Consider the following 18,105-nt stretch of genomic DNA (forward strand, 5'->3'; position numbering starts at 1 on the left):
GAGGTTTTTGTGTTGTGCTTCTGCAGAAAGCTCCCATTGTGAAGGAGCTCGGGCTGACTCTGCATAATATGACGAATCTCCTACGCAGCATCCTCCCACAGCCTGTCAAACCAACAGCGCAATGCTGGCTCTGTGTGTAGAAGCGGTGAGAGTGCTGGGAGCTATTGACTAACATGATTATAAAGCTAGGAATCTCCTCCTCGCTTCCTGTGGGCTGTGTAACACAAGAGCAAGACTTTTTAATTAACACAACAATCTGAAGCTAGTGAAAGAGCAAAGCTCAGCTAAAACAGTTTCCCCAGCTGTTTGGGCAAGCAGATGATGTGAAATCTGGCATGTTAACTTTACGTTGGCCTTTGACTGATCTGACATGAGGCATAAAACCAAACAGGATGGTGGTGTTTTCCCAGGAGAAATGTGTTACAAGCAAGATTCTCCCTTCTATTGACTGGCTTTTTGATATCTATGAATTCTAACTGGTCTTGAATGCCTCAACACTCTTTCCACTCTTCCTGTATGTTTCAGGTACTCTTAGGATCAGGATTTTCCAGATTTCTTTTGTTTCCCAGACAAGCCAAAGCCTTTTCTTCTTTCCCCATTCTTTTTCTTAAACTTTCCTTACTGTTTCTGTGTATTAAAAGGTAGAGACTAAGAGTTTGAGCTGGTTCCTTTCAACTAACCCGTCATTTGATTTGCCATGACCAAGGGCCTGACTTGTGTGAAATGAACTGTTACAGGCAAAGGCAAGGCGAGCTGTCTTGTGCAGAGTTTTAGCGCAGTGATCTGGATGTTAAATTGCATCTCCTCAGAAGGAAAAACTGGAACTGAGCAGATAAATACAATTTGGATGGGTAAAGGGAAAAGAAGCCCACAAAAAAATTTCCCTGCCCTCTTGGTTGTATTTTTTCCCCCTCACTGCAGCTTCCTGGATTGACATGGTGTTAGCTGCTAAGCCAAGGGCAGGTGTCATTAACTTTGAAACCTGTTTAACCTGTCTCCTTGGTGCTCTATCAGTCCCTCGGCATGGGAGGAAGCACTCGGATCTCTTCAGTTTCTGCAGGAGGTGCCCTGTGCTGATGCTGTGCCTCCAAGTGCTGTATGGGACACAAAGGTTGCACACTCGCGTTCTGGGCCACCTTTATGTGTCTGTCAGGCTTAATGTAAGCACAAAGCAAACTTATTTTTTAACCTGGAGAGTGAGTTGTTGGTTCTTAGTGTTGGTCTCTACACTGCAGCTGCCAAACTTTGTGGAGTCGGTAGACCTTAAATAAGCTGTTTCATTAGTTAGTGTGTAAATGAGTACATGTAAAAATACAGCACGACTTAGTTCTGAGTGTTTGCATCCCCTCTAAAAGCATCTTAGCAAGCACATTGATCACATCAACCTGTGAGCCAGTGTCGGTGTTTTATATAACTATGTCTTTACTTTTCATGTCCTTGGCACAGTGTTTTCTGAAGATGGAATGCATCATCAAATAAAAAGTGTTGTCTTGGTCACCATTTGGCTTCTGTTGTGGGAATTTAGGATGGATTTAGTAATACTGCCTGATCTTATTATTAAAAGTCTTGCCAATTCCTGGTGCCGTCTAGCAATTTGAGAGAGTGAGGTGAGGAAAGATATGGAAAAGGAACACTCTGCTTTTGTCTAAAGAAAGCAGAGGGGTTTTTTTGTTAGTTCATTCTTGTTTCATATGGGGGGTGAAGATGTGAAGTGGCTGCTTATGGTAGTACCCCAGGAGGGACTGAAGGTGGAGGAAAGCCCCACAAATGGAGGCAAGAAGTGGTGAGCCAAGGGTACTGGTAGCAGTTCACTGTCTCTTGGCTGGGATGTAGCTTGTATCGAAGCTTGTCCGAGTCAGTTTAGCAAGGTTTTGCCTTTTGCATTGGGAGGATGCTTCTGTTGAAAGCATTCTTGGAAACAAGCTATGCAGTGTAATGAAAATAAGTTCTAACATACCGCATCTGTTCTTTCCTGCCTTTGAACCTTGCAAATCCCTCCTCCTTCCTTTAAAGCTGCTAGGCTTTGCATAACTTCTGATGTATTCTCCAGGTTTTCAGCTTAACCATTCTAATGGGAGCTTAGTCCCTCATGAACAGTACATTTTTATTTATAGCACTTGGGGATCCACAGATGGAAAGTGGTTTATGTAATTAGCCCTCTTGTGTGGGATCCTTTTCTATAAGGTGACTTTTCTGGAATTTACAATGGTAGTAGATTAGTCAGTGCATGCTGCAGAGTTGCATGGCTGTGGTCTGGCCACAACTTAATTTTTCCAGGCACAGGAAAGTAGTCCATGCACTTCACTCGGAGCAGGGATCAGGCTGTGAGTACTGCACGTTCCTCTGGGTATATGCCTGCTCGTACCCCCCAACAGTGTCACTTAACAAGCAAATGTGTTGATGACTTAGTGTTATCTCTTGTGTAACAGGAAAATTGAGATCATTAAGGGAATTCCCAGTGGCAGGAATAACAGGAGTACCAAAGCATGGCACTGGGAACCTCCGCTCTGTTCGTATTGGCAGGAGATTGCTATTAGTGGAGATGAGGTCTGAACTTAGCAGTGTCTGTGTTTAGCATCTCTGGAGCAGCTAGTCAAACCATGAGCAGTAGTGCTATCAGAGACTTGCTGCTACTACTGGCAGAGCTATGCTATTCAAAAAAAACCTTGTTTGGGTAGAAGCCGGAGGTCTGTACTGCAGTGTTTGGTACAGCTTTGCTGGTGAAATAACATGGAGTAACTTGTGCTCCCCAGAAGGTATACTGATGCTCGTAGCTGCCAATGCTGATGCTCATTAAGGAGACAAAATGCTTAAATTAGCCCAGAATTAGGTTTAGTAATTAAAGTAGTTTTCTTACATTTGAGCCAGTTAATGTCAGCTTCACTTGCCATGTGTCATGTTTTGTTCTGATATCATGGAACCTGATCTAATTCTTTAATTTCTGAATAATCACTTCCTGTCTGCCACTCCCTTTTTGTATCATGTGCGCATAGGAAGAAACACTTTTTTAAAAAAGAAAAAGTACGCAGCCACTAGCTTACCACACTTACATAATGATGGGGTGTCTCAAAAATTCTTTAAGGAAAGAAGCCAGGTTTTTTAAGTGGTGTAAACATTGGTGACATATTTTGTTTGGGTTTTTTCCCCTTGATTTTTTTTTTTGAAGTGGAGTAAACATTGGTGATATATTTTGGGGTGGTTTTTTTCCCTGCTTTTTTTTTTTTTTTTCAATCTTGCAGATGAGTGCTTGATATTCTAGTCAGTGGTCATCTGAGGGCTGAACCTGTCAAGTATGCAGGCTCTGCTAACATCCACAGCTCATAGAGAGTCCCCTCAGGTGCAACGTTTGTCCAGGTTCTAGCCTCTAATTATTTTGTGTACACAATTGGGCGTGGAACCCTAGCCAGTGATGGAGAAAGGAATACAGCATTATAAAAATAATGTTGGGGAAGTCACTTTGCCAATAACTCTACACAGCTGATCCTTCTGTCAGAATGGCCATGATCCTTTACGCTGTGTTTAAGTAAAACATGCAGGTTTTACTGTCAGAGGAGGGATGAGAGTGAAGTGCCTCTTGCAGAAAGCAAGATGTGATGATGGCCAGGAAAGGGTATTGTAGTTTAACATTAGAAGTAATAAATTTATTTTGTTCTCAGCTGGAGAAGCCATGGTGGTTTTATTTTAGGAAAGGCTTTGTTTCTGTTTTGAGGGATGGGGGCATTGCTCTGACCCTCTTGCTTCATGCAGTTATGGCTGCTAGTGAAACAAGGTGGTAGCATGCTGCTGTAGCCCCGTAAGTGCCACCCTCACAGCAGAGGTTATGGGTACCATGTGGTGATGTGCCATACGAGGGGTGAGTGAGGACCACAGGGATTATGATAAACTTCACATTGAGAACTTGTAAGATAGGGTTTTAATCTTTAAATATCCACCGCTGTGCTGCAAAAAAAAAAAAAAAAAAAGGTGTATTGTGGAGCTTCTCACTCCACTGGGAAAGACCAGCATGTGCTTGGCTCTGTAGGGAGGATGTGTATGGGGCAAATCCCAGACAGGCGCAGCCCTTCTTAGACTGACTTTTTTCAGCCCTTCCTTGGCCTGTGGGCAGGGGCTGGGAGTACACCAGTAGCAGGGGGCAGCTGGGGGCAGCTGTGCATTAGGGGTGGGGTCGGCATTTTGTTCCCCAAGAGGGGAGTTCTCTCCAGCCCCTCTCTGTAGGGTAGCTCTCTGCCTTACCTGGCACAGGTGTTTCACCTCAACTGCAGGAGCAATTGAGCTCTCAAGGAAAGTAGCATTTGCTTGTGCCCTTGTGTTTTATCAGGAAAAATGTCATTTTGCGCTTTGCAGGCAGCTTCTACTACTTTGTGACCTGTCATCAGGAAGGAGGGCTTCCTGGCTTGCTTTGTTTATATCTAGAAGCAGCAATGATTCCCATTTGTGAGGTGAGCAGCCTTGTCCTCCAAAAGGGGAAGGGTGCCAGAGGGGCAACTTGGGGAAGCTGAATCTTACAGGCGCAATTTGAATTGTAATAGATGGGGCTCTTGACCTTGTTTCTCCTCTGCATTAGAAAACAGACTGTTAAGTAGATGTATGTAAAATGTGTTTGCAACTCTTCTGCTTTGTACCAGAAGTGCTTTGAGGTTGTTCCTCCCCTGTCTCCCACCACCTGAGGGGCTTCTAGTCTTTGCTTCGCTTCTTGGTGCTCCTTTTCTGTCCCATCATACCCATGTCCAAAGCACAGGGTTGCACTGGCCATGCTCCCTTGGTGGGGAGGATGACTGGCCCTGACTCGCTTCTGCCAGGGCTTGGTGCTGTTCCTTCTCCTCCTGCCCGCTCTGGTCTGCTCCAGCCTGGGGAACAGGGGACTGGAAAACATGCCTGTGCTGCCTGTTCCTGTCCCACCAGGTCACAGGAGATAAACTGGGTAGGACTCCGGCAGCTCCCTGGTCCCACCAGCCAGGAGGGCATCACGGTGCATCCCGGAGGCTGCAGGTGGAGGCAAGGGCATGGCAGCGCCCGAGGCCAGTGGAGGTGCTGGGGGGTGCTGGGGGTGCAGCTGTGCAGAGCCCGGCACAGGGCTGGCCCGGCACCTGGTGTTTGTCTTGTGACTCATCTGATTCCAGCCAGCAAAGTTTGGGAGACTCCCAAAGGTCGTGACTTGAAAGACAAGTGTTGTAATTAATTTCTCATGCCACATTTGTTTTGAAACCTTTTTAATTCCGTGATAAGAGGCAGAATCTGGACTTTGTTTACAATCTGACGGTGTGGAGGCAGGAACCAGAAAAGTGCTTTGTAAAGCACTGTAAACGTTTTTCTCTCCCTCCCCCCCACTGCAGGATGTATGTGGTATTATCACACCACAACAGTGAAGCTATAAAAACATGATTTCACGCTTTTTCTTTTTTGAAGAGAGAAAATATATCCTAGAAGAATTTTAACTGTGTAAAAACACATCTTCCTTTGAGACGATGTGGTAGCAACTTTTTAGAACAACCCAAGGTAAAGGGTGTGGAAGAGATCACTATTTATTTATTTGATACTTAAGTCTTCATTAAATATGAACTTCTTTGCAGTTTGGGGATTTCTTTTTATAATTATTTTTACCGAGGATTTAGAAGTGTAAGTGAAAAGGTGCTTTCTGGCTTGCCTGTCTGAACCAGCTTGGGGTGAACAAGGTGTTACTCAGCAAAAGAATGCATGGGAAAGGATTGCTTCAGAACAGAAAACATTCTTTCTCAGTGTAGTACCCTTGTATCTCCCAGATTTCGTTTGCAATAATTGAATGTCTCCCATTGTCACCTTTTGAATAAGCTACTACTGCTCCCAACTCTGGGATATCTTTTCCTTCCAAATAGAAATACCACTTGCATGCTACAGAAATGTGATTAGCAGTTACCTGAACACAGGATAATAGACGGTTCTTGATCACTATCAGTCTTGCTTTTAGCTGGGGAGGGAGGATCACTTAGAGCTGGAGAGGAGAGCGCTGGGCAGAGAAGGCAAGGGTGGGTGGCAGAACAGCAGGGGGGAGTGTGAAATCCCAGGTTAGATTCAGTTTCCCTTGGGTGAGCTACAGGCTGTGTTAGCTAGGTAATACAGGTCCTGCCTTCCCGGCGTGGCTCACCTCTGCGGGCTGTTGAGCAGAGCCCCGAGATGGCCTTCGATGCTGATGATGTTACTTCTGAAAGCAGGGAAAGACTGTGTTTTAATATAAGGGTCCATAGCATGACTGCTCTCATCAGGTTGAGTACTGCAGCTCTTCAAAACCTTTTCCTTTGACCTGTGGCTGTGTCAATACTCTAGCACAAATATACTACCTTTATTTTGTGCTGCCTAATGTTATGTTACCTTTCCAAGCTTTATTTGCAGCTTCTTCCGAGACTACTGAGACAAAAATTTTTGTTTCTTGTTAGAGGTATAAAATTTGTATTCTTAGTGAATATGAATCTGAGTTGAATTCTTTTCCTTTTTCATTACTTGTGATGTTTTTCCAAATATTGCAGCTGTGAAAAACAGAATGGTATTCTCCCAAATTTGCTCTTTGGTTCAATCTGTCAATGCTGTTTACTTACCTTCCACACTTCAGATTTGTGCAAAAGGTAACTATTTTTCTACTGCCACTAGGAAACAGTTATATTCAATAACTTGCAGAACACTTGATAAAATCCACCACTTTATGTCATTAATAAGAATTTTACTAAATCTGCAGTGCATAGTAAGAGTTGTTATAGTTTGGTCTCTCATTTTGCTTCATTTTGTTTTGCTTTGCATAACAGGTACACATTTTCTTTTGGAAAGGAGAGATTCCCTTTATGCCTGTATGGGGAGCAAATGGTGCTCCCCTCAGTTGCCTGATCTTAGTGAATAAAGAGTGTGTTTGTTTCAGGACAAAAACGGAGTGGGTTAAATGAAACAAAATAATTAAAGGGTTACTTTTTAATAACTTTAAAGTTTATAATCATGACTTTCTGAAGAGATTGCATGTAATTAGAGGTTGGAGAGTGGTATTTTGGGGGTTTGGGAGGTGACTTCTCCCCAGCATCTTTGAATAGGATTGATAGCCGTCCTATTTTGATAACCATCAGCTGGGTGAATACAGTTTTTGATGGCTGCTGGGAATAGTTGGGTGCATGGTGATAGGCTTCATTTTCCAGGCTCCAGCCAGCAGGAGAGCTGCATGCAGGTGATGTTATTGCAGTCTGCACCCATTACTACTGCTGGTTGTCTGCTCAACACTGGCTGGCCTGGGAAACCATCTCACCAATAAAGCCTCAATAGCAGCACCCTGCGACCTTGGGGTGAATGTAATAATAATTGATGGCTGAGATGTGCAAGAGGAACGTGTTCCCTCAACTTCCCACTGACCCCCTGCAGGAAAAGGGAAATATTAACTAACACTTTATTGTTGTTTCGTGTTTTTCTTTTTTAAAGTCAAAGCTTAAAACCCGCAGTTCTCTAATGCTGCAGTAACGTAACCTTTGCATATTGTGGTTTCTGGAAGGAAACAAGGGGAGAAAGGCTGTGCATGTCATGTTTTAGGGTAGAAGAGAAGTCACATATGAAATTTAGAGGAAGACCCTTACAATCCTAGTAAACATCATGCACAACTTCACCTGTAAAATTTGGAGTCCTATACCTGTCTTTTGTGCTAGTTTGGGGAGCTGGGTTTGGATGTTTCTGAGAGCAAGGATAGTTTTGGGATATACAGCCCTGGGTGCCTGCTTACATTTGGTAGCGCCCTCCTCCAAAGGCCTCACTTGCTTCATGGCACGAACTTGCAGGTTGAGCAACAGCTTCTGCTCCTTTAGAGCAGGCAGCAAGTCAAAGATAAAGGGCCTTCTGCTGAGAAGGGAAGAGGTTCAGCAAGGGAACAGTGGCCTCTGATGACAAGCAGTGAGAAGTGCAGGAGGGCGCACCAGCAGCACAGGCTAAATTCCCAAGGGGTTCTCTCCATCTTCAAGGCAAGTGGCCCCACAGTGTTTCTTACCTACGTATGACACCGTAAAGAGAGGCTGAGCCTAATGCAATGATAGTTTTGCTTGCTGTAACACGCTAAGACAAGAAACAAAATAATGTCCACTTTCTTGAAAGAGGGTAGATATTTTAAGTTTAAAAATGTGTTGGGAGTAAACACATCTGTGTTCCTTGCATTTTAATTCCAACCTATTCACGAACACTTCATAAGTAGGAAGGCAAATTTATCTTTTTAATACTGAATCAATATAGAAGGAAGGTTGCCTTTTGCAAAACTGCATTTTACTAAATTTACAAGGGGCTAGATTAGAGTAGGACGGTGTTCTCAAATTTTCTTTGTTGGTGAAATTTCTTTTCCAATGTATGTCACTGAGTTTACAATCTACAAACAAGTGTTTTGGAAAGCTTTGTTTTAGAAACTAAATGAGATTAAGGATATCAAGAATAACATGTTCTCTTGTTAATTCGAATTTGTTTCTTTGGATATTGTTTGTGCTTCAAAAGCCCTGTTGGATGTCACAGATAAACTATTAATGTTTAGGTAGTCTTCTAAACATTGATGAGATTGTGTCCAGTTTCTCGTGTTACAGTGGTAAGGAGGAGAGAGAGGAGCAAGTGTGTGTGTCAGTGCATGTGTGGGATACATTACTTGGCTTTCGATGTAATAGCAGCTACAACTACTTTACCTACTGTGTGTTTTTCAGATTGGTTCACCCAGAGGTTCCTGGCAGCAGTGATAGCTGGATTTTTTTAATATTCCTGCAACACAGAGAATGCAATGCTGGCATTCAGATAACCTTATTTTTCTGACCCATTAAATAGTTCTTGATGAGTGATATTGGCGCTGGACGTCCCCCCAAGCCATAGTTCACTTCAGATCTGTTTCCTCTTAAATCCCTGTGCATGTGGTCAGCCTTCCAGGTCACAAATGAGAGACTGCCAGCTTGCTTGTTGTCTGGTTGCTTTCACAAATGCTTCACAAATTCTGAGAAAATAAACACTGAATGCAACTTGTGTCAAACACAGACACTGTTTTGTAGCTGGGACAGAGAAAGGTAGAAGGGTTAAACATGACACATTCCCTTGAAATGGTTCTATGACTGCTGCTAATTTGAACGCTAGGTAATAGAGATCTGCTGGATGGAGGGGTTACCCTTCACTATTAATGACTCATTGGCCTCCTTCCCAAGCTGCCTGAAGTGCTGCTCTCCCTAGTGGAAGTAATTTTGACTTTGAAGTACTTTCCAGAGCTGTCAACTAATGTTCCACAGTTCCCAGAGGAAATAATAAGCCATGAGTGCATGTACACCGAAAACGTAGAGTCTGAAATGAACTGTTCCTATAGGAGCCTGGCAGTCTGCTTCTCTGTGGAATTCAGCTTGTTTATACAATCTTATCTGGCTAAGCTTTGGTATTTCATCTGGCAGGCAGTTCCTATGAAAAGCAGCTGTCCAAGCAGTGGGAGTGGTGCTCCTGGTGTTTTTTTCAGAAGGTCTATAATTTCTTGTTTCATGTAAATTAAAGAAATACAATACTCTTTTGGCTATAACCAGATGCTCTAAGCAGTTTTCTTTCCATTATAAATAGCCCTTTAAATGTGCTCTGCTGTTACGTACTGTGTGACTTTATGATAGGATTCACAATGCCCACCAGGAAGGTACAATGTATTCTGTGAAGTCACAGGCTGACTACAGAATGGTTAGAAGAGTACCTAAAAGATGTTACTGGCTACAACTTTCCAGGTATGTTCTAAAAAATTACATTCTGATAGTAAAATACCCATGCTTGTAAGTAAAAACCTCCTTTAATGGGTTTTACTGTTGCTGGTCAAGTGGAGGTAGTTTCACCAAGTTTTAAAAAGAAAAAAAAAAAATGAAAAAGGAAAAGACAAAACCACCACCACCACTGTTGTCCAGAAAGTGAGCACAGGTATATCTCCGTGTGAGGAGATCTGTAGTATCTATCTTCTCTAGCAGAAAGGTCTTCATGGGCAAGTAGGTGGTGGCAACTCTTTTTTTTTTTTTTTTTAAAAAAAGTACTTATTAACAAAAAGGATGCAGCCAAAATACTTGAGGTATTACGTAACTCATTGCCAGATAACAAAATGTTTCTTAAAACATACTAGAACCTGAAGCTTTTGGGGAAAAGAGTTGCAATAATATTCAATGCCTTCAGAAGAGTCTGAGGTATTTTTTGTGTAGCTTTGGGTTGTGATTCCAAGTCGGAGAGAACTGGAAAGCTGAGGAGTCCTCCTTCAACTGTGGTAAATGTTGTTCTTCACCTCTTTTTACAGGAACAGTATTTTCATTAGGAAGCAAATTATGGGCACAAGTAAAGTTCAGATCCACATCTTCCAAAGTTTAGTGGCTATCCTGAATTATCTGTCCAGTTCATAGTACATCTTTGTCTGAAAGTACTACATCTTGTAGATGGAAATGCTCCATGTAATCTGCCCCATTCTAAGAAATGGGGGTCGTATTCACCACCTAGAAGTCTAATTCTCCTTCTGTCACCTGCATGTAACATTTTACTCCAGCCTCATTCAAGACATAGGAGAACATGACAGCCTGTAAAATATGAGGCTTTAAGTACTGTTCAGATGTGTCACTTGATGGCACTTTTCCTGCCAGTATATGTGCAGATTTCTGTAGACTTTTTGCTCTGCAAAAGGAGAATTTGATATTGCAGCAAATGAAATAGTGAAAAATGAGCTGTCTGGTTCCATATGGTTTGTACTGGTCTTCACTGAGACCTGGCATTCAAACACAGTGCTTTTCATTAGCTGAAGTGGCATTCCTGCTTGGAATCCTATATGGTGAGAAACTCAAAACCTAGCGAGAAGTTGCTGACCTTCATTAGAAGTGTATCGTTATAAATTATGCAATGATACAGTTTTCATTTCAGTCTGCTGCATGCCACCTGAGCAGTGTTATTACTGGAAATGGGTAATACACTGCTGCGTGACCACCCCGTAGTTGATAAAAGTGAGTGATGTTGGCAGGCTTCTCCCACTTCGCTCATGAGTAAGGAATTTTTTTTTTCATTGTGCTAGGGATTGATGACTTTCTGCTGCCACAACAACAGTTGATGTTAAACTTCAGTAGAGATACCTTGCTTTACTCTTGCAGCAAGAGCAGTGGCTCTAAATAGCATCAGGGGGTAGCTGGTTTGTTCTGGTTTTGTTTTTTCTTTGTTTTTATTTAATTTTTTTATTATTATTTTAAGATGATGTCCCAAGCTAGTGTAACCCCTAGGGAGTGAGTCATCTTGAATAAAAGTGATGTAATAATCCCTGTTTTGCCAAGGAGCATGTATTCCATACTTGAACTTTTTCTAGAAAATAAGAGTTAATTGGTATTTTTTCTTAAAAGCTCTTCTAATCAGTTCTCATTTTTCCAACATGGAATAGGTTTCAACAGTTCACCTGTTAAAATTGGGACTTCGTCTTTCTTGTATGTGATCCTGTTTAGGGACAGAGTTGGAAACTAATGCCTGACACTGTTTTAAAAACAAAACCTCCAGTCATCAACAGGACATAGACTTTATTTTTTAACATGCTCCAGCCCTGAAATAATAAATCCAAGAGTGGTCAGTGGTCCAACACTGAAAGTAGTCTGTATCACTTGCTTCTGCCTGGTTCGTGTTTGGAGGAAAAAGATAGCATTTTTGTGGTAAGCTGGGCTTTTTGTTATTAAAGGAGGTGATTGTTTTGAAGCTGCTCAGAGGTTAGGAATGCTGGCAATCATCTGGGGAGACAGGTTAGTGGGCTGAGCGCAGGTGAGGAGGTCACAGGCACAAAACAACCGCTGCTTTTGTGCCATTACCCTGGTGGGGGTTCAACCAAAAGAAGCTGCTTCAGAAATGACCTCTGTGTGTCAGGAGGACTGTCATACTTCACCTGTAACATTACTGCTTATCTCTCAGACTTGCATGTTGTGAGAATCTGGGTTGTTAATTTAAGGGGAAGAAAACAGTGTTGTCAGCAAATCTTCCCAGGTGAATTACTTGGTAAAGCTTGTGCAAGTCTGCCTTAAAGTAATTCAGTATTAATATGCTAACATAGCAAGAGAGGGAGAGAACAGATAACTGGGTGCTTTCAGGGAACAGATGCGTAACTAGGGAATGTGTTCCATTTTACCTGCAGTGCAATAAACTACACTCACCAACCTTTCCGAGTCTTTAAGGGATGCAGCTTTTGTTCTGAGTGTCTCTTGCAGTACTGACAAGCCAAAGTCTTAAACACACAAACCCATGTGTAATTTTAATTGCTGTCTTAAACTGAAATTTTGGGATCAAGGTGGTTTTGGGCTTATAAGATAGAGCACTACTACTGTACAGCATTATGTTTCACGTGAGGAAGAATGTTGATTCTACATATAAATTCCTAAGTTGTTTTCATAGGACTGTTGCAGAAATTTATCAATGAATTGTGAGGGTGAGCAGACTGCAGTGTTCAAGACTGGTGATGAAAGACATCTCTTGTGGACCCATACTTTACAAGGAGAAAATACTTGTTGCCAACCTTTAAAATCATCCATCAAAACTTAAAAGTCTAGCTTAAGGTAGATGGTGATCCTGTTGATGAAAGAAAAGGAATACCTGGCTTTGGCTGCCACAGGTGGTTTGTGCATTCAAAAGAGCAGGCGCTGCGCTGCCTCTGCTCACCAGGTAGACCTGAGGAGGTGCCATCTTCACACAGTCACAGTCTTGGCTGTGAATATGCTTCAAGGAACCAGTTGGGAGTTTCTTGTGTTTGGCTGATTTTAAGTATTTCCAGTCCTGTGCCTCACCAGTCTAAATAACACAGTAGGACCTGTGCAGTTGGTATGGCCCTGAACAGCCTGGGAGGAGAGAGAAGAGGCGAGTATGAAGTTAAACACGGCAAACTCGTCCAAGAAGTATCTTTATTTCACAGAAGCTTTTCCTTCCAGATGACCTTCTAGATGCCTTGTGGTGCCCTCAAGTGTTAGTATAACCAATCTAAATAAGTTCTAGGAGAATGCAGGAATAGTCTTTTTGAAGTCTTCTAATAATTTTTTTTATCCACCACCCACCCCCCCCACACCCCCCTCCCCTTACCCCCAGCCTACAGGACTATGTAGAATCACAGAATAATTCTCTGGAGGCCAGCTAATCCAACACTCTGCTTCAAGCAGGCTAAGTTAGATCAGGTTGCTGCGTAGCACTTTTAGTCTCCTTTAGTTGTGTAACTTAATGTTACTTAATTGAAGTCTGTCAATAATATGTCTGGAAAGCTGACTTGAAAATGAGACCTTTCAAGAAATAAAAATTTAATTACAAGTTTGGTTTTACTAATGCTTCCCCCCCGCCCCCCCCAGCCTTTATCAGGTAGAGGTATTGTCTGTCTTTCTCAAATGCTACTATGCAAGGTTAATTTGTTGGAGATAAAATTTTCTTAAGTGTTAGTTCTGTAATTGTACTTCTGTATTTTACTGTAGAATAAACTGAAAGTCTGTTAGTTTATCAGAAAAGCGTTAACATGCTTAAACTCCCGATGAAGTAATTTTCCAGCTAGTGCATGCTTCATGTTCAAAATATGCACAGTATTTTTAATGTGAAATGCAGTGATGCATTTTGTACACTAACAACTTCATGACTAAGTATTTTTTTTGCAAAGCACAGCGTGAGCTTCTTATGTGGAATAACTTGTCATGTCACTTGGCTGATTTAAAGTTGATCACTTTGCACATGCCCTTGAGACACCACTACAGAGACTGAAATATTTAAACAATTCCTTAAACAGCAGACCCTGGAAAGGCTGCTTTCCGGTCAGTCTTCCCCTCAAGGGCAGGAGTGCGTGCGCCGTGTCTGTTCTGTGTTCTTTAGTATATGGACTAGGCAGCAGAGCTGCTTCTTTTTCTGTGCTTCTCTTTCAACTGGTCCACTTGCTTACACAGAACTTTATTGGTAGTTAGTATCAGCTGAATCTGACAGCAGTAAAAAGTGTTTAAAGTGCCAAGTAAAATATTCCAGAGAGAAAATGCTGTACTGAGAGATGCTATTAACATAAATCCCTTACTAAAAAAGGCTAGGCTAAAACCACATATCCAACTAGTCTCTCACACTGTGCTCTCATGTTTGTACCTATTAGGTGGTGTATTGAATATTTAAATACTCCCTGATTCAGACTTTTAGGTTAGGAATGTGTATACATTCCTTGCCCACTTAAGATGTATGTGTAAAATCACAGTCCAACTCTGAAAACATGGTCTCACATCTGAGACAGTGTATCAGGCCTGCAGCTGCAAGTAATTACATTCTGCACAGCTGACAAGAGGAGCTGAGAATAAGAAGTCTTTTTCCCTCAAAATACGGAAGAAATATGGATAGTCATTGAAAACAACTCATTCTGAATGTTGTGCTGATAGACATGAAATAAAAATTAGAGTAAGTGGAAAAAATAATTTGACTATTAAGAGTGTGGCTTCGCTGAACCAGATTTAAGAAGATGATGCCCCATTGATTGAATTATTCTCTGTTTGATTGATACATTGGTACGATTTCTCTTTCAGATGAAGTGGACTACAGTAATTTTGGGACCAACACACTATCGAGGAAGAAGAAGGCTCTGGTGACACTCCGCAATGACAACCTCCGCCGGCGTCCTCACATTAATATTAGTATGCCTCATGATTTTAGACCAGTGTCTTCCATAATTGATGTGGACATTCTTCCCGAAACACACAGGAGAGTGAGGCTGTATCGACATGGGTGTGAGAAACCCTTAGGATTTTACATTCGCGATGGCACCAGTGTAAGGGTTACTCCTCATGGACTAGAAAAAGTACCTGGTATCTTTATCTCTCGTATGGTTCCTGGAGGCTTAGCAGAGAGCACGGGCTTGCTGGCTGTGAATGATGAAGTCCTGGAAGTTAATGGCATTGAAGTAGCAGGAAAGACTCTCGACCAAGTCACAGACATGATGATTGCCAACAGCCATAATCTTATTATCACGGTCAAGCCAGCAAACCAGAGGAACAATATTATTCGAAGTAGTAGGATGTCTGGTAGCTCAGGCCAGTCTACAGACAGCACTGCGAGTCACCACAGCTTGCCTACATCCCACATGCTGCAGAACTTCCACCCTGATGAAATGGAGAGTGATGAAGAGGCTGACATTGTCATCGAGGGTGGTCTGGAGCCACAGCACATTCCTAAACTGCACAGCCTTACTTCCAGTAGCCTCTCTCGAATCAATGGCAGCAGCCTTAGCCACAGACTTCAAAGGGACCTGGTGCTCAACAACAACTCTGGTCGAGAAAGCAATGGCAACATTCACAAATTACTCAGTTCCTTAAAAACTGATCCCCGACACAGTCTGGTTATCCCCAGAGGAGGTATCGAGGAGGATGGAACAGTCATTACACTTTAGTATCAATTCCTGCAACTCTCCTTTCAGTCTTAAGTGCCAATTGGGACAATTGACCTGCAACGTGTTATGCACAAAGCAGAGAGCTGATATTCCCATAGACCTCACGGGTGCAGAAGATTGTTGCTTTCTAGGAAACGTGGCATCTGGAGTTAGGCATAAAACTGTTACGCACTGCAACATCTGTCAGGAGAAAGTCAGAGTGTAAAACCTGGTTTATTTCCCAGCCCTTGAGTGAGAACACAAATTTATTCTAGTTGGTATAAATCTAAGCAGTCTTATAGGCTACCAGAGGCAGTGCTACATACTTGGGTTTGAATGCATGGGTGGATGTATTTATACATGCATGTATATGAATTAGATTTTAATAGCAACAGACATGTCTATCTTAAGTGGAATCTGGTTTTCTTCTAACAACCGGTTTAAAGAGAATAGCAATCCAATCTTATACTATTACATACAGACCTTCCACTAACTTGTTTACACCATATTTGCAACCTTATGTCTAGTCCAGACAAGCTCTATAAAACTAGTGGCTTCCTACTGTGGTGGTAACAACGTTAGGGAGATGCTGCAAGTACATTTTCCAAATGAAACTCTATATACAAGTGTTTTTAAAAGCCTAAGGGGGTGGCGTGGGAGGATGTTGCTCTTATTGCTGTGAGATCAGCGCCAGCTGCTGGTCAGAGGCCGGCCTGCCTGCAGCACAGGGAAACCTGACAAGGGCTTAAAACTCGGTTCAGCACCATTATGTGTAAATGTATTTTTTTTTTCCGATATTTATTAGATAATACACATGGTTCACGTGAATTTTAGAGATGCAAGCGAGGAGGCAGAAAAACCAGAGGAGTGTGCTAGGACTGTCCCTTTCACCTCAGAGCTGACCCAAGTCCTTGCTGTAACTTTGGGGCAATCTAAATCCACAAGGTCTTCCCTTGCAAAAGCTTGGCTGATTGCTATACAGAGGAGGGATGCTGACTGACTGACAAACCTAACTTAGAACAGCTCTGTTATTTTTGGACTCTTCTAGTAATAAAGCTTAATGTCTGCACAGGATTTCTAAGAACTTAAAATATACTGGACGTTTGCGATGGTCAGGCATCTTTACTGGATGGTGGCTAGTGAGTAGATAATAGTCTGCTTCTGAAAATGCCACAAATTTATGGAAGTGGTCTAATCTAAAATATTTTGTTATATCGTGATCAGTGTAAGGAACAAAATATGAATGTTTTACAGTGTATTTTTCTACTTTTAGCTTGTGTCATTTGCTTTTTGTTTTTAACTTTGTAGTACATTAAAGCTTTTTTATATGGTGGAATAGACATTTCTTAAATATTGTATGAATATGAAAATTCAGAAGTCTTTGAAAAAATTACATTCCATTTTGGAATCGGCAATGGCTGGACAAAGGATGTGCAGACTAATTCATTGTCGCTAATTTAGAATACCTGTGGAACAGCCAGTCTTTTGCTCATTGTTAAATATGTTTGGGACATTGAACTTAGTTTATTTCTTTTAGATTTGCTTTAGAAGTTTATTTTAAAGTTCTTTCACTTACTCTTAATTAAACCTCTTCTAGGTATCACAGCAGTTATAGAGCTGTACTTATTTTTCCCTGCACAGTAAGGATAGAACATTGATCCTGTTCATCTTAAAACTGTGTTTGTACTTTACCAAAGGTTTTCTTTTTTTAAAAAAAATCTGATTATTGGTGCAGTAAACAAAATTAATAGCTAAATGTGCTTCAGTCAATCAGACAGTCTTATCAGAAAAATTTTGTTATATCTTAAATAAGACTACTTTTACGAATAAGTGGATTTGTCAGGCTGAAGTTACTCATTTTACCTATTTAATGGATGAAAATGTGACCCATCTGCAATAAAACGTGCACTGTCTTACTTCTATGTTATATCCTTTCCCCTGCGTTCAAGCACATCTCTCTGTGGAAGTATCCCCCTTCCCTGTGGAAACAAAACAGTTGGGTTTTGATGACTCTTGAAATACGTAACCGTTTCAGTAATATTTCCCTCTGTACCAGCGCAAACTTTTGACTCCTCCAGTTACTAGCACCGCCAAGTTTCTTTCCATGATGTTTCCTTCCCAGTACCCCTTTTGCTAAGGGAACCCCTGGGAACCAAGTAGTTGGCCACGCTCCTGGTAGCACGGCTTGCTTTTGGGGTGGTTCTGGCTCCTGGGGAGCACCCGTGTGTGTCACCCCGGCTTCGCGGGGGCTGCTCGGTGGCGATGCCACTTCCCATGAATTCAGCCCAGGAGGCAGGAAACGTGAGTGGCGATGCACACATCAGCCTCGAAGTGCTGTACCAAGAGACGCATTGCACGCTGAGAATAGCGAAGCGCTGATGCATAAGCGTTATTAAAGGCTTGCAAACATTTTGTGCCTCATTTGCGTTAACTAGGGGAAAAAAGATAAGCTGCTATGCGTGCATGCACCGTACACTAGGCTGCTGGAGCTGAGCTCCCTTCCCAATCCAGCCGTTACGGGCAGACCCCCGGTGTGGAAGCGGGACGGGGCCGTTGAGGTTCCGCGCATGGCGCTGCCTTCGGGGACGAGACCCACCGGCGGCGGGGGCGGCCGCCCAGTCACCGGGCAGATCGCCCCGCCGTACGCTTCCCGGCCGGGGAGCCGCGCTCCTGCGCCTGGCTGGGGGGGGCAGCTGGGAGGCGGCAGCCCGGCCTCCCGCCCGGGGCCGATGAGAGGCGGCGGCTCCTACCGGGCCTGCGGA

The 18,105-nt window shown here is 42.6% G+C and overlaps 1 protein-coding gene across 1 annotated transcript in view; it reads left to right on the plus strand.

The window, feature by feature from the left end:
• The window catches only part of PARD6G (par-6 family cell polarity regulator gamma), a 68,112-nt gene extending 50,853 nt beyond the window's left edge, over positions 1-17,259 (plus strand). The window contains exon 3 of the mRNA XM_037381936.1: positions 14,505-17,259. Within this exon, the coding sequence (XP_037237833.1) occupies positions 14,505-15,364 (860 nt within the window). The 3' untranslated portion in view covers positions 15,365-17,259. The remainder of the gene's footprint in view (positions 1-14,504) is intronic.
• Positions 17,260-18,105: the final 846 nt, after the last annotated feature.

The sequence above is a fragment of the Falco rusticolus genome, chromosome 3 (assembly GCF_015220075.1).
Source record: "Falco rusticolus isolate bFalRus1 chromosome 3, bFalRus1.pri, whole genome shotgun sequence".
Classification (NCBI taxonomy): domain Eukaryota; kingdom Metazoa; phylum Chordata; class Aves; order Falconiformes; family Falconidae; genus Falco; species Falco rusticolus.